This window comes from Hemibagrus wyckioides, linkage group LG07 (assembly GCF_019097595.1).
Source record: "Hemibagrus wyckioides isolate EC202008001 linkage group LG07, SWU_Hwy_1.0, whole genome shotgun sequence".
Lineage (NCBI taxonomy): Eukaryota > Metazoa > Chordata > Actinopteri > Siluriformes > Bagridae > Hemibagrus > Hemibagrus wyckioides.
Window position 1 is genome coordinate 793,082 of NC_080716.1, and position 14,795 is coordinate 807,876.

At 41.8% G+C, this 14,795-nt stretch overlaps 1 protein-coding gene across 2 annotated transcripts; it reads right to left on the reverse strand.

Annotated features, from left to right (window-relative positions):
* Nucleotides 1-386: 386 nt before the first annotated feature.
* ro60 (Ro60, Y RNA binding protein) lies at nt 387-7,187 on the reverse strand. 2 transcript variants are annotated; one of them, XM_058395807.1, is made up of 10 exons: nt 7,039-7,187; nt 6,822-6,937; nt 5,258-5,833; nt 4,935-5,155; nt 4,702-4,848; nt 4,467-4,604; nt 4,250-4,366; nt 2,985-3,101; nt 2,606-2,752; nt 387-2,507 (listed from the first exon to the last, which is right to left on the reverse strand). In XM_058395807.1, exons 3-10 carry the CDS (start codon nt 5,820-5,822, stop codon nt 2,355-2,357), a joined length of 1,605 nt encoding a protein of 534 aa, XP_058251790.1. In that variant the 5' UTR covers nt 5,823-5,833; nt 6,822-6,937; nt 7,039-7,187; the 3' UTR covers nt 387-2,354. The 2 variants fall into 2 exon arrangements, with proteins under 2 accessions (XP_058251790.1, XP_058251791.1); XM_058395808.1 differs by lacking the exons at nt 6,822-6,937; nt 7,039-7,187 and adding an exon at nt 6,492-6,791.
* Nucleotides 7,188-14,795: the final 7,608 nt, after the last annotated feature.

The following is a 14,795-nucleotide window of genomic DNA, read 5'->3' on the forward strand; positions in this document are numbered from 1 at the left end:
CGCCTTCCGTGTTCACTCTGCACGGACCCTACTGAGGGTGTAGCAAAGCGGCGTTCTAGAACCTACCTAGTGCCCTATGCGATGAATTCAGATTCAGCCACGACGGGAGTCACTTCGATAAATGCCTGCGTGAAAATCGGAAACAATCGAAACGTAAAAATTTAAAATCTAGAAAATCCTGTGGGGTTTTTTTTTATAATGATTACAAATGATGTATAATTTCTAATTAATTAATAAATTCAAACGTAAAACATGTATTAATTGACATACTTTTATTCAGGCACAATACAGAACCACTCGTTAGGGAGAATCCATACAATCCTTGTATAGCAGGCGGAAGATGCGGCAGATCTAGTGCCCTACTCCTTCAGTGCACTATATAGGATGTAGTGCACTTAAGTAGGGAGTAGAGAGATGTATCCCCAAATGACTTCCCACTTGACATACTGTGCACTTTTTGAGGTGCAAAATCCCTTATTTCACAGCCTGTATAGTCTCTCTGTATAGGGAACACGGAGCTGAATCCCGAATGACTCCTTTATGAACATATAGTGTGATTTGACACTTCGTGTAAGGGCCCTAGATTAGGGATCATCCAGTGGACTTGCACTAGTTTCATCCCCATTGACTTCCTACTTGATATATAGTGTACGTCTATTAATAATAACACTCACCAGTAAAGAATTCAAACACCATTTCCTTGTTCAGTCAGTATTTTCTATCTCTGATTTTTTTTGTGTGTGTTTTTTTAAATGTGGTGGTCCCTTGATGCCATTTTAAAATTCTGTTCTGATAAAAATTCAGCCTTAAACTGTATCACTGGTTGGATTCAAGTTTTCTCTGATGCTTTCGACTCAAACATTTTGCTGTATTTTACAAGATTAGAAGTATCAGCACCCCATGTTTCCATCCGGCTTCTGTGGAAACACGGTCACACGACACAGTGAGAACAAACAAAACAATACTCGTGCTGTAGATATTTTTTTAAAAAGGTCTTTTATTAAGTGTTGGCTGTTTCCAGGCGTCGTGGTGTGGGCTACAGCGATTCACTGGCAGCGCAGCGAGGGCTTAAAGGATAGGTACGAAGCAGGATTCTCTACAGTTACAGCGATCACAGTGCGGCTTTATCATTTCGCAGGAAACTCATCGACTCCAGACTCAGTCTTTGTTCAACGTTCCAGATGATCATCAGCTAACATCACAGTTCGGTTCAAACCTCCTGAAACTACAACTAAAGTGCTACTGTTGCTAACAACAGCTGTGTTCCAAATCTCTTTACTCGCTCACTCTCGACAGAAACACTTGGCTAATCCACCACTTTAGCTAGTTATCTAGCTAGCTTCTGCGAGAGGGAGTTCTGAGAAAGGAAGAAAGAAATCTTCCAGCCGTTGATCAGCACATGGCTGCTAGCATAACAGAATTTGGCGGCTAGCTAACTAGCGGCTACATTTAGATTTCATTCGTTATTAGTTAATGATGTCAATGAACTCTGGTCTAACTATTAATAATAATAATTATAATAAAAGAAAAATAGTAACTATCACTGTAAATATATGTAAAATGTTCCCACGCTGACAAAATGGGCGGGGCTTAAGTTGCATGTGACTAGCCAAGTGCAAACGAGACCATGCTGAGAATAAATCCGAACCTCAGGAACCTGGTATTTGGCATAAAAGTGAGGCACGGTGAAGCGTTACTTCTTCCTCCCAAAGCCAAAGTTGTGACGTCATAAGATTTCAAGTTAGCAATTGGTCAGTTGAACACACATTTAAGCTCCGCCCACTCCGGCTTAGAAACGCCTATCACACACAGACTAGATGGAAAAAAGTACTGCACTGATATCTGCATTGATAACTTCAAAACACGTGTCTTAAATAAATTTAGTAATGTTAAAATGTTTTTTCAATCTAATAAATGTTAACAAAAAGTGCTCGCCAAAAAGAAAAAAAAAATCAGGATATTCAATTCAATCCAATCCACACTGACACAGCGACAACACAATTCAAGACAGACGTTTTTTGTGGTGCTAGTAGTAGATCATTAAACTGCCACAAGAAAATGTTACCGAAAAAAACACGCTAACAAATAATAGTAATAAAAAAAAAAAAACAGATTCATCTGCATCTTCAGTCGTTAGCTTAAGAGTTTTGCTACCTACACGCTACATCCTCTAGTCGCATGACTATGTCCAGGAATTTTCCCCCATACCAAAAATAAATGTGTATAATATATATTCCATAAAACCGAATGCAGTGTTGCAGCGGAATCGTGAAGTGTTTAACCGCTAAAATCTCCGTCCAGCCTGCTGGAGGTTTAAAAATGGTGTCATTTCGCTTTCCCATGATGCACCTTTCTCATATGACTCCTGTGATGAAGTCGCGGATGACGTCGGCGGTGTGCGAGTCGAACCCGCAGACTTCCAGCATGCCTCCGTCGTCCGGATCCACCAGGTTAAGGCTGTTTGTCGTCATGCCGCAGACGATCAGCTTCGCGGTTACGCCGAATTTCTGTATTTCAAGACAAAACCCACACGTTTTAATGGAAACAGTTTTCAAAATTAAAAAAAAAAAAAAAAAAAAGCATCTCTTGACTTGGGAATCTTTACCTGTCTGTACGTCCTGAGAGTCTGCGCTGGATTCGACCTCCCAGGCCAGGTCTCGTTATTGGTGAAAATAACAAACACGTCCACCACTTTGTCGTTTTCCGAAGCCCAGGTAATCGGCAGAGCGCAATCTGTACAGCTGCTGCACACCTGCACCACAGACAGGAAGTAAAACATTAACAAGTGCACCACAAACAGGAAGTTCCTATTCATTCCCGATGTGAGGAAGAACGTCCGAATCTTAAACGCTTGCAAAAAGTCCATTTGATCGGCTCTTTGTTTGGTTCATACCTCTGAGGTTGCCAGATTGTTATTTATTGATCTTTTAAAAGTAGAGAGAGCAGAAATCGGGGATAGGAAATGCGGAGCGAGAAACGGTCACCTGCACCAACTGCATGGTTATCTGGAGGAGAGACGAATCGGCCGAGACGGCGCATGGAACGACGGCTCCCTCCGAAAACAGCACCACCTCGGCACTGGGCTCGGTCCGTGTGATCACCTTTAAAGAAAGACACAAAAGAGTGAAGCCAAAAAGTGAAAGGTTGAACGGAATGTCTGAGACAGTGTAGAACACGTGAAGTGGTATTGCGTCGTTTCGTCAATTATGTAAATTCCATATGTTAATTATGCTGTCTATTTGAATCACATGAACCCAGGGGTGTAATTTCCACTGGGGGGGGCTGCATGAGGTGGATAGTTAGGAGATATGGAGAGATGTGACTGAATGGATAGGTGGAGGACAATGTTTATTTTTTTATGTGTGTGAGATTGTGTGCCAATCTTACATCCTACTTACCAAATAAGTAGTGTATCTATTGTGTTATCAATGTCCCCGTCCTTTTGGATTACAGAAGTAAGGATTACAGATGGTTATTCCTACCCTGCTACAATACAGTGTTGGAGGAATAAAAATGATCTACTTTAGGTATTTGTGATGCACAAAAAATCAGTAGCAGGAATGTAAATATTTTAATTTCTTCATTAACTAAGGGTGGTGGTTTATACATGAAAGACAATTAAGTAATCAACATTTTCATATAATTCCATATTAATGTTGCTGCTGTCTATCTGCAAGCACAATAGTGCTGTAACGCACACAGTTTTCCCCTGCAGGTTGGTGCATGTGTCTTTAACAGACGTCGTATGCAACAAGTGATTTATTTAACATTTTCAGCTACAGTGGTTAGATTAAAATAAAAGTTTTATTCACACCCAAAACATTAATGGTGAACATTTTATCAAATGATTCTCTCAAGCCTTTCTGATCAGCCCCAATTAAACAATAAAGAAAGCCAAACCAAAGTTACACCCTTGCATGAACCATATTCCTTATATGAATCATATCCATCAAGTTCTTTACATAAATCTTATTTGTTATACTAATAATATCCATCATATTCACTCCTATGAATCACGTTCTTTAAATGACACATGAATCATATTCTTGATATGAAAAACAGAAATCATATTCTTTATATGAATCATATCCTTGATATAAATCATATTCTTTATATGAATCATACGAACCGTGTTCAGGATATGAACCGTGTTCAGGATATGAACCGTGTATGTCACGGGTGTACATGGTTAGAGCTACACTACAAGTGAGTGAAACAGCTGGATGTTGGATTCTGGGTAAAACATCACCATGGTCATGGCTGCAGCTATGGTCACCGTGCTGATGAAGCTGCCGAGAGCAACGCTGCCGAGTCGAGAGCTCACGTCCACTCCAACCACGAAGCGCTTCCCCGTAGACTCGACGTTCTGTGAGGGAGAGGAGACGTGACACAGTACGTTACGCCTTCAGCGTTGTCTCTGATCGCAACCTGATATTGCCGCTGCATTCTAGAACATTCCTACTCACTGAGAGACATTTGCAGAAGGCGGAGTCTAGCGCTTGAATGACGTCTCTGTTTGGCTTCCACTTTAACTTCCCTCGCTTGTCGTGACCTCGCTTGTAGCTCTCCGCCACCAGGAGAACGCCAAGCGGATGAGTTTTAGCCTGGAGGAAATGACAACACCACCAGTTCAATTTTTCACATTTTTCTCCAAGATTTACATGCTGAATGGTGTAAACTGAGTGTTTTGGGTATGATTGCCTTCAGCAGAGCGTGCTCATCCTGAATCCTCTCACACACTGCGGCCGTCTCCGCACTTCCAGAGCACAGGAGTTTATCCGCACTCATTTTCCCAAGGTGTGTTAGCAGCGTGGAAAGGGACATCTCCTTCAGCAGAGCTTTCCACACCTTTATACACACACACAAAGACAGGAAAACACTTCAATCAATCTGTTGATGTGTATGTGTGTGTGTGTGTGTGCTTGTTCTCCCACCTCTCGGGACTTGAGGTGTTTAGTGAGGAGGTGTTCCCGCTCCAGTTTGTGCTCCTCAATCAGATGCGCCACCTCCAGCTCATCGCTCGTGTGCTTGATCTTCTCCACAGCCTCCAGATACATGAACACCTTCATCACGTCTTCGGTCTTCTCCTGCTCCCCGTACATCTCCTGCACCGCCTTCCAGCCTTTCGTCACGTATTTACTCACCAAAGTGATGGCTGTGAAACACAGAGACAAAACAAACCTGTAGCTGCAAAAACACTCTGTAGCATAAAGAATACAATCCTATCTTTGTGTGTGACATCATTTCCTGTCCTTACCATCACTGGCCGGCTTCAGATGCGCCAATCGGAACAGGTCCTGATGAGACCAGCCTCCTTTCCTCTTACATGCGGTGACGTGGTGTGCCAGTGTGAGAGCGTCGCGTCCATTGTACCAGTCTGCAACGGCTTTCCTCAGCGCTCGGCCCCACATGCCGCGCTGCCCGGCGCCGCTCAGCTCCTTCTTATACTGAACAAAACTGAAAAGCTCGCTCGGGGAAGCGCACACCTCCTTCAGCACGCCGTACGCCGCTCGCTTGGCCTCCACATCCGAGTGCTGCGAGATCACGGCCAGGGCGAACAGGGCGGGGCCCGAGCTCCTGACTCCTCCCCTCATGCTGATGTTCCGCACCTCCTGTACCGCCTCGCTGCCTCGTCCAGCCTCGAGCAGCCCGGTTAGGGACGTGACGCACTCCAGGCACGGGTTCTTCTGCTCGCGCGCTCTGTAGGTGGCGCTCTCTGAGCCGTAGCACAGGAAGCGGCGCAGGTGGACTTCCTCCGTCAAACTTCCTCCGTCACTAGTGCAGTTTCCTGTCTCCTGCTCGGGTGGAGATGACGGATCCATAGCGCCGTTTCCTGTGAAGATATGGTGCAGCTTGCATTAGAAATCTACTGGATTACTTCCATAAATAATGACAGCTGATCACGTGACCACACGACATGGCAAATACTACTCCAATCTTTTTTTTAAAAAAAATCATTAGTCATTTTTATAGCAGTTTATTCTCATAAACCAGTCCTTTAGTTGATTTGTTTAAAACGGCCAAGAGACGTATTTTCATTTTATTTCCATAAATCTTTTTTCCTGACCAATCAGAATCCAGGATTTAGTTTTATTATTTAAAAAAAAACCTGTAACAAGGAGAGAGAGAGAGAGAGAGAGAGAGAGAGAGAGAGAGAGAAAAAGAGATGTACAGGGTGGATTTGCAAAGATATGGATGGAAATATACTTCATATAATTCATTATAAATAAATAAAAACAAAAACACCGCGGTATCCGAACGCGAGCTCGCGCAGCTCCACCAAGCTCCCTAAAAGTCGCTTAAAGTCCACGCCTGTGACGTCATCAGACCATATAAAGCCAGAACAGACTTTTACTCGTTTTTTACGTAGAAATATACTTCCATATAGAGAGTCTCACTGGGGTATTTATTCGTTTTGATTTGGAAAACCTATTTATTGTGAATTATGCAGGAATATCTGGATGCTAGCCTTCAGGATTAGCTTAGCTCACCTTTTCGGACAAAATGTCTTCAAGCTTCAAGCACGGCATCCAGAATTACTATTCCACCCGACAAAACCTGGGGTCTTAAACACTTGAAAATCCAAAGAAAACAGGTTTAAAAGTTTTAAAGAAGCTTGCATTCAACAACCCTTTCAGTGATGAGGCTCCCTAGCTTATCTTAGCGTATCCCATCCGAATCACTTCAGAATCGGTTCTCCGATAACAAAACACCGCGGAGTGAAGCGCTTACAGGTGATATTTTCCCCTGGTCAGTAAACACAGACTGGTTTACAGGTCAACTTGTTTAAATGTTAGTGATGGAGTGTGATAGATACTTACCGAAGTCGTTAGGCAAAGTCTGGAAAAAAAAAAGGATCCTGGGAAGAGTCGATTCTTCGATTCTTACGCTAGGAATTCAGAGTCGACTCCAAAGCTTCGGATGAAATCGCGAGTAACTGTGTATAAAACAAGAGATGTGTCATTACAACGCTATTTAATTTTATTTATTTATTTATTTTTGAATACCCATACTGTCGTGTCCCGTCCTCGTACTTACTGAAATCGAGAAAACGATGGAATCAACTCCCAAAACTTGGACTCACAATCGGAGTCGACTCCGAGTCCAAATATTTCAGGGCTCGAACATCCCTACAATAAGATGCTCCGAAATTCCGGGGTCGTGTTCCAATCGGCGATCTCGCGCCCTAACTAGAGCACTTGGCTCGTGCCTGGAATTCCAGGCGAGTTTGGAGTACTGTATAGCGCTGTGTGTATTGACGTGCAGGTCGCCACAAGGGGGCAGCAAAAACAAACAAAGCGCTTACTATACGACCGGACACGCGGTGTAAGTAGAAAATCCGGCGTCCTGAAGGTGGCGCTGTAGCCACAGTGGATTTTACACACACACACACACACACACTTGTGAGGATCTTATAATTAGAAATTGCTGCTAATTCGTTATGGTAAAAACCTAAAAACGAGGTTCCCTCATGTTCACGAAGCTAATTAGCAAAAGCATGATAATTACTTCATACCACCATGGGCTAATTTAACCGTTTTGGAAAATACGTAGAGATAAATGAACAAATCAGCTTTTTTTGAGGTAAAAATTTGATATATATATATTTTATAATTAAAACAACAGCGTTCACCATCAAATCAAGTAAACAAACTAGCGAGCTAGCTAGCAGAACCTGACTATAAACACAAGTTCTACACAAATATAGATCATTTTTATGCCTTGGTGTTTATTACAGACATTTATATCACTTGTAGTTTTAATAAAAAAAAAATTAAAGCTACATATTAGCCAGACATTTCTAGCCTCCTGTGGACATTTGTTCTCCAGGCAAGAAGGAAAAAAACGGCGCCAAAACACACAGATCATTAAACTGTGCTTTATTCCTTACGTCATAAAATATTAATCAGCTGCTGCAGTGTGAATGAAGACACACTGCTGCCCGAACCCCCTTACATTCACCCCCCAAAAACCCCTCAAGCCATTAAACGCAAACCAGAAAGATGTGTGTGTGTGATGATGCTAACGCTAATGCTAATAAACGATAACGAACCGCTTGTTTATGTAGTAAACGGTTTGATGACTTCGGGGATCTCGATGCAAGCAGTAAACAGCGCCAATAAAGCAGGAGCGTGAACAAAGCCTCTGTGTGAAACAGATCAGGTTTACTTCAGCGATCCGTGACGATCCGCTGCAAAAGTATTGGCACCCTCCGTGCGTTTATAAACATAGTCACGAAGCTCCCGCCACCGCGCTTCACTCCCGCTGTGAGGATGTTCTGACAAGCTGAATTACTACCAAAGACGTTTCTTTTGTCCCAGAAGTTTTTTTTTTTTTGTCTGCGCTTCATTATTAGCAGAGAATTTAATAATCGTTGATAACAGTTTATCATTTCTTATTGTTCTTTTTCTTCTTTGTTCTTTCCTTCACTGTGTTAAAAAAAAAAAACCCCTTGAATTAGAATTTAAATTAGAATTAGATATAATTTCTAACAAACTTAATTTTTCCCCCAGTTCGTCAGTTCAAAAGTTGATTGGGATCGTGTATTTTTGTTCATTATTATAATTTATTCGCTGATAAACAAAAAACAATAAAATACATATTAAAAAATTCTAAATCAACAGAAATATTTATAACGTTAAAGCTGGTGTGTTTTTCTAAACGATGACTTCATATAAATGCTTTATTATTATTATTATCATTATTATTATTATTATTATTATTATCTGAATAATGAATAATGGAATGTTCATCTGCCGCATTTGACTTGTTTTATTACTTTGTATTTTTGTGTATGTTTGTATTTAAATTTAGAGATCTGTATTTCTGTTCTGTTACAATTTTTAAAGCCATTAAAACATTTTTTTGAAAGAGACAAGTGCAGTCTGAGCGAACGGACACCGGAATATAAAAACGAAACGAAACGAAACAAAACAGAACAGAAAAAAATAGAACAAAAACAAACGCACAACAGAACGAAAGGAAAGAAAAGTAAACAAAACAGAACACTACAAAAGAAAACAAAAAAATACAAAACCAAAAAAAAAAAAAAACAGATCAGAAAGCAACAAAACAAAAGAAACACAAAACGGAATAAAACAAAATGGAACAGAACAAAACAACTGGGGGGAAAATAGAGAACAGAACAGAAAAGAAACAAAAAAACTAAAACACCAAAACAAAAAAACACAAAACGCATCAGAACAAAAAAAAAAACAAACCAGAACAAAATAGAACAAAAACGAACACACAACAGAACAGAACAAAAGGAAAGAAAACAAAACAGAACACAACAAAAGACAACAAAAAAAGAAAACAAAACAGAATTAAACAAAACAGAACAAAGAACCCAAACAAAACAGAACAAAGAACCCAAACAAAACAGAACAAAAAACCCAAACAAAACAGAACAAAACAGCAACTTATCATCTTCTAATCCAACAGAAATGACCAGTGAGGAGCTGAAAATCACCTGGAAGCCGACTTTCCCCTGGAACGATCAGCGAAAAAGGACGCGAACACATGCTAATTACAGCTAATTACTCCCGGCTAACGAGGCTCGAGTCCGTGAATCTGAGAGGAGGTGCGGAGGAAAAAAGCAGAGTAATTAAAAACGACGACTCTGGTGGAAGCGTATGTGGTTAATTAGCCATGCAGCTTCATCTGACGCTTCACTCCAAACTGTTGACTCTGGGACGCTTCGAGTGCTCTCACTGATGGAGGAGAAGCGCTGAGGTTTACACGGCTAATTTAAGAAACACTACTGTCCATTACTGCGAGTGCTTATCCAAGCTAGGCTAATTCAGCGCTTCAAACTTTTGCATATGATGGTACAATGTGTAAAAGTTTAAATGTATTTACTCATAAATATGTGAAATTGTTCTAATGTGTACATTTTTAAATGTTTCAGTGTGAAAGTGTAAATGAGCTGTTGCTATGGAAACGACAGCGTACGACCTTCTGACCAGATCCGAGGAACTAAAGACGTCGCTGTTTTTCTTAATCACCTTAAAGACAAACCCTCATCAAGCTGTACATCCTGCCCCCTTGTTTAATCAGTCTGTCCCGTCTTGTCTTGTCTCATCTCATTCCGTCCTGCGTCGTATCGTCTTGTCCCATATCATCTTGTCTCTTATCATCCCGTCACGTCCCATATCGTCTTGTCTTGTGACGTTTTGTCTCATCCCGTATCATCTCGTCTCATCACACCTCGTCTCCTCTCATCCCGTATCATATCGTCTCGTCCTATCCCATCCCATATCATCTTGTCCGGTCCTATCCCGTATCGTATCATCTTGCCCCATATCGTCTCGTCTCGTCCTGTCCCATATCGTCCCGTCTGGTCCCATCCTATCCCGTCTCATCTCATCTTTTGTCCTGTTCCATCCTGTATTGTCTCGTCTCGTCTTGTCTTTTGTATCATCTTGTCTGGTCTCAACTTGTCATCTCTCTCAAGCGTCCTGATGGTTCCAGAAACGTTCACAGTTTGAGGTAATTATCCTTAAAGCAAGTCATCAGTGTAGAGGCGTAGTTCATTCAAATACTTTCTCATCATCAACTAGAGAGTGATAAAATATATATAATATATAGTCTCTCTTTTCAGATCGTAGTGAATGTTAAGGGGTTAAACGTTTTGCTTGAAAGCTATTGTCTCTCTCTCACACACACAATCACAGAAGCTGCTAAGTGGAAAATGAGACAATGACGATGACATTTACTCTCTGAAACACTGCGACTTTTTAATCCGAAACCAATTGTACCTGCTCAATTGTGTGAAAAGCTGAAATTCTGTCTATTTTTTTTTTTTGTGTGTGTGTGTGTTTTGCATTCCTGATGCAGTTCATTTCCTGTAAATGAGCCTTTATAGTTTTTTTTTTTTTTTTTATCCATGTACATTCTTACTCTCAGTGTATTAGTTCACTGAAGAAAAAAAATCTTACATCAAGTTATTTAAATTAAGGACAGGAGTCAACAAAGGAAAAGGAAATAAAACAGGACTGTTTGAATTCTGTTTATTTATTAAAATAATTGATTGCAGTAACATCAGAATGTAAACGAGTGTAATTATGTCACACACACACACACACACATTCTAGTGATTAAATCAGAAAGGTCTTCCTCCAGAGTGAAGAGATTTCTAAAAGTATTTCTTCTCTCTCTCTCTCTCTCTCTCTCTCTCTCTCTCAGCTGTGTTTTATCATCAGTATGGACATTGCGTACACCTTTAAGCGCTGCAGCACTCAATTTTGTTACAATCAGAGCTCAGACTCTGCAAATGAAACACAACCCCATTATACTAATCCTGACACACAGCAGGCTGAGATTAGCATCCGCATCAGAGAGAGAGAGAGAGAGAGAGAGAGAGATGGATAAAGATGGAGAGAGAGGGGGGATGGATAAAGATGAAGGGGGGGTGGAGAAAGATGGAGAATGGAGAATGATGGGGAGAGAGAGAGAGAGAGAGAGAGAGAGAGAGAGAGAGAGAGAGATGGATAAAGATGAAGAGAGAGAGGGGGGATGGAGAGAGATTGAGAGAGAGAGAGAGAGAGAGAGAGAGAGAGAGAGATGGATAAAGATGAAGAGAGAGGGGGGGGTAGAGATGGATAAAGATGAAGGGGGTGGAGAAAGATGGAGAATGGAGAATGATGGATAGACAGAGAGAGAGAGAGAGACTGAGGGAGGGAAAGAGAGATGGAAAGGGATGGAGAGAGAGATGGAGAAAGATGGGGAGAGAGATAGAAAGAGAGAGAGAGAGAGAGAGAGATGGATAAAGATGAAGAGAGAGAGGGGGGATGGATACAGATGAAGGGGGGGTGCAGAAAGATGGAGAATGGAGAATGATGGGGAGAGAGAGAGAGAGAGAGAGAGAGAGAGATGGATAAAGATGAAGAGAGAGAGGGGGGATGGAGAAAGATGGAGAGAGATTGAGAGAGAGAGAGAGAGAGAGAGAGAGAGATGGATAAAGATGAAGAGAGAGGTGGGGGGAGAGATGGATAAAGATGAAGGGGGTGGAGAAAGATGGAGAATGGAGAATGATGGATAGAGAGAGAGAGAGAGAGAGAGACTGAGGGAGGGAAAGAGAGATGGAAAGGGATGGAGAGAGAGATGGAGAAAGATGGGGAGAGAGATAGAAAGAGAGAGAGAGAGAGAGAGATGGATAAAGATGAAGAGAGAGAGGGGGGATGGATAAAGATGAAGGGGGGGTGGAGAAAGATGGAGAATGGAGAATGATGGGGAGAGAGAGAGAGAGAGATGGATAAAGATGAAGAGAGAGAGGGGGGATGGAGAAAGATGGAGAGAGATTGAGAGAGAGAGAGAGAGAGAGAGAGAGATGGATAAAGATGAAGAGAGAGGTGGGGGGAGAGATGGATAAAGATGAAGGGGGTGGAGAAAGATGGAGAATGGAGAATGATGGGGAGAGAGAGAGAGAGAGAGAGAGAGAGATGAAGATAGAGAGAAAGAGATGGAGAAAGATCAGAGGGTGAGAGATAGAGAAAGATGGAAAGAAATAGAGATATAGATTGAGAGAGAGAGAGATGGAGAAAGACAAGGAGAGAGTGAGAAAGAAAGATGAAGAGAGATAGAAAGACATGGAGAAAGATGAAGAGAGAGAGAGATGAGAGAAAATAGAGGGAGTGAGAGAGAGAGGGAGAGACAGATGAAGAGATAGAAAGAGATGGAGAGAGAGAGAGATATGGAGAGAGGGAGAGAGAGATGCTCTGTCGTTCCTCAGTTCTACCTCCAGGTTGATGTATTAAACGTCCTGTAAACATCAATAAGTGTAAATATGTAAAGATGTTTAGACGATGGATTTATTGTAAATTCCTCGGCGCTCTGCACCGGATCACACGCTGACATTTACAACCCCATAATCTTCTGCCAAAAACTCTCAAGTGATTTTTAATAAACATTCAGAAAAGTGATAGTGACATTTTCAGTAGTCGGAGGAGAGACGAGCGAATCAAATGTTCATCTTTTACGCCATCGGCTTGCTTTTAGCACAGCGAGGGACATGAGATGATAAATGAAGGTGTGTGTTGGGCTTTGGTGTGTGTGTGTGTGTGTGTGTGTGTGTGTGTGCGCTCCGTCCCAGGCGACTTGTTACACGATCACTGATGTGATGTAGGACAGACGTGTGATACGATGTGATGCATCATGATCCAGACAGCCGCAGAGGCCACGCCCTGTTCACCGCCTTCTTACTTCAGGGTCCAGCCCCCTTTATCACATAAAGCTTTATTACAACTTTATAACACGCTCTCCTTCCCCTTAGAGAATATAAATCAGGGAAGATCGAAGGCTGTGAACATTTTTCTGTTCTGCTGAGAGATTTATATTGAGGATCTGCTGCTGAGCCCCGAGCTGCACCCTGATACTACATCATAAACCCCTTCCTCTATTCCTTTATTCATTCATTCCTTTATTCCTTCCCTTTCTTCCCTTCCTCACCTCATTCCTTCTCTCTCCTTCCCTTTCTTGTCCATTGCTGATTCCGACCTGTTCTTTGATCCATTGTTTTTTTGTTTGCTCAGTTGTTTGTTTTTTCTCTTCTCTTCTCTTCTCTTCTCTTCTCTTCTCTTCTCTTCTCTTCTCTTCTCTTCTCTTCTCTTCTCTTCTCTTCTCTCTATACTCTTTCTATTTTTTCCTCATTTCTCTTTCCTTATTTTCCTTCAACCGGTTGCTCATTTTTGTATTTGTTCATTCATTCCTTCCTTCCTTTTTCTTTTCATTCATTCCATCCCTACCTATTCCTCTTTTCTTCCTTCCTTCCTTTTTCATCTCTTCATTTCCTTTTTTATATTTGCTTCCCTTCCTTCCTTCCTTCCTTCCTTCCTTCCTTCCTTCCTTCCTTTTCTTCTCTCCCCTTTCCTTCTTTATTTCCTTAGTTATATTGTGTGGTATATAATACCCACTAACTAAGCACTAGAGAGTTGTGAGGTTTGTGAAAGTTGTGAGGGTGGTGAGGGTTATGAGAGTTTTGAGGTTTGTGAGGGTTCTAAGGTTTGTGAGGTTCTTCATGGTTGTGAGGTTCTGAGGTTTGTGAGGTTCATGAGGTTTGTGGGGTTTTTGTGGGTTGTGAGGTTTGTGAAGGTGGTGAGGGTTATGAGAGTTTTGAGGTTTGTGAGGGTTGTGAGGTTCGTGAGGATTGTGAGGGTTTTAAGTTTTGTGAAGGTTGTGAGGTTCGTGAGGATTGTGAGGTTCGTGTGGGTTCTGAGATTTGTGAGGTTTGTGATGGTTGTGAGGTTTGTTAAGGGTTGTGATGGTTGTGAGGTTTGTAAGATTTGTGAGGTTTGTGAAGGTTGTGAGGTTTGTGATGTTTGTAAGATTTTTTATGGTTGTGAGGGTTGTGAGGTTCATGAGGTTTGTGAGGTTCATGAGGTTTGTGAGGTTCGTGAGGTTTATGGGGTTCATGATGGTTGTGAGGTTTGTGAGGGTGTTGAGGTTTGTGATGGTATTGAGGTTTGTGATGGTTGTGAGGTTTGTGATGGTTGTGAGGTACATGAGGTTTGTGGGGGTTGTCAGGTTTGTGAGGTTCATGATGGTTGTGAGGTTTGTGAGGGTGTTGAGGTTCATGAGTGTTGTGATGGTTGTGAGGTTTGTGAGGGTGTTGAGGTTCATGAGTGTTGTGAGGTTCGTGATGGTTGTGAGGTTTGTGAGGGTGTTGAGGTTCATGAGTGTTGTGAGGTTCGTGATGGTTGTGAGGGTTTTGTGGGTTGTGAGGTTTGAGAGGGTTTTGTGGGTTGTGAGGTTCATGAAGGTTGTGAGGTTTGTAATGGTTGTGAGGTGAGAAGCTG

Bases quoted from the DNA above. Each gene is read 5' to 3' on its own strand.
- ro60 (XM_058395807.1), bottom strand. From the start codon at position 5,822: ATGGATCCGTCATCTCCACCCGAGCAGGAGACAGGAAACTGCACTAGT. The intron at 4,605-4,701 runs GCAATCATACCC...CATTTCCTCCAG, and splicing joins ATGAGCACGCTCTGCTGAAG to GCTAAAACTCATCCGCTTGG. The intron at 2,753-2,984 runs GTGACCGTTTCT...TCTGTGGTGCAG, and splicing joins TAACCATGCAGTTGGTGCAG to GTGTGCAGCAGCTGTACAGA.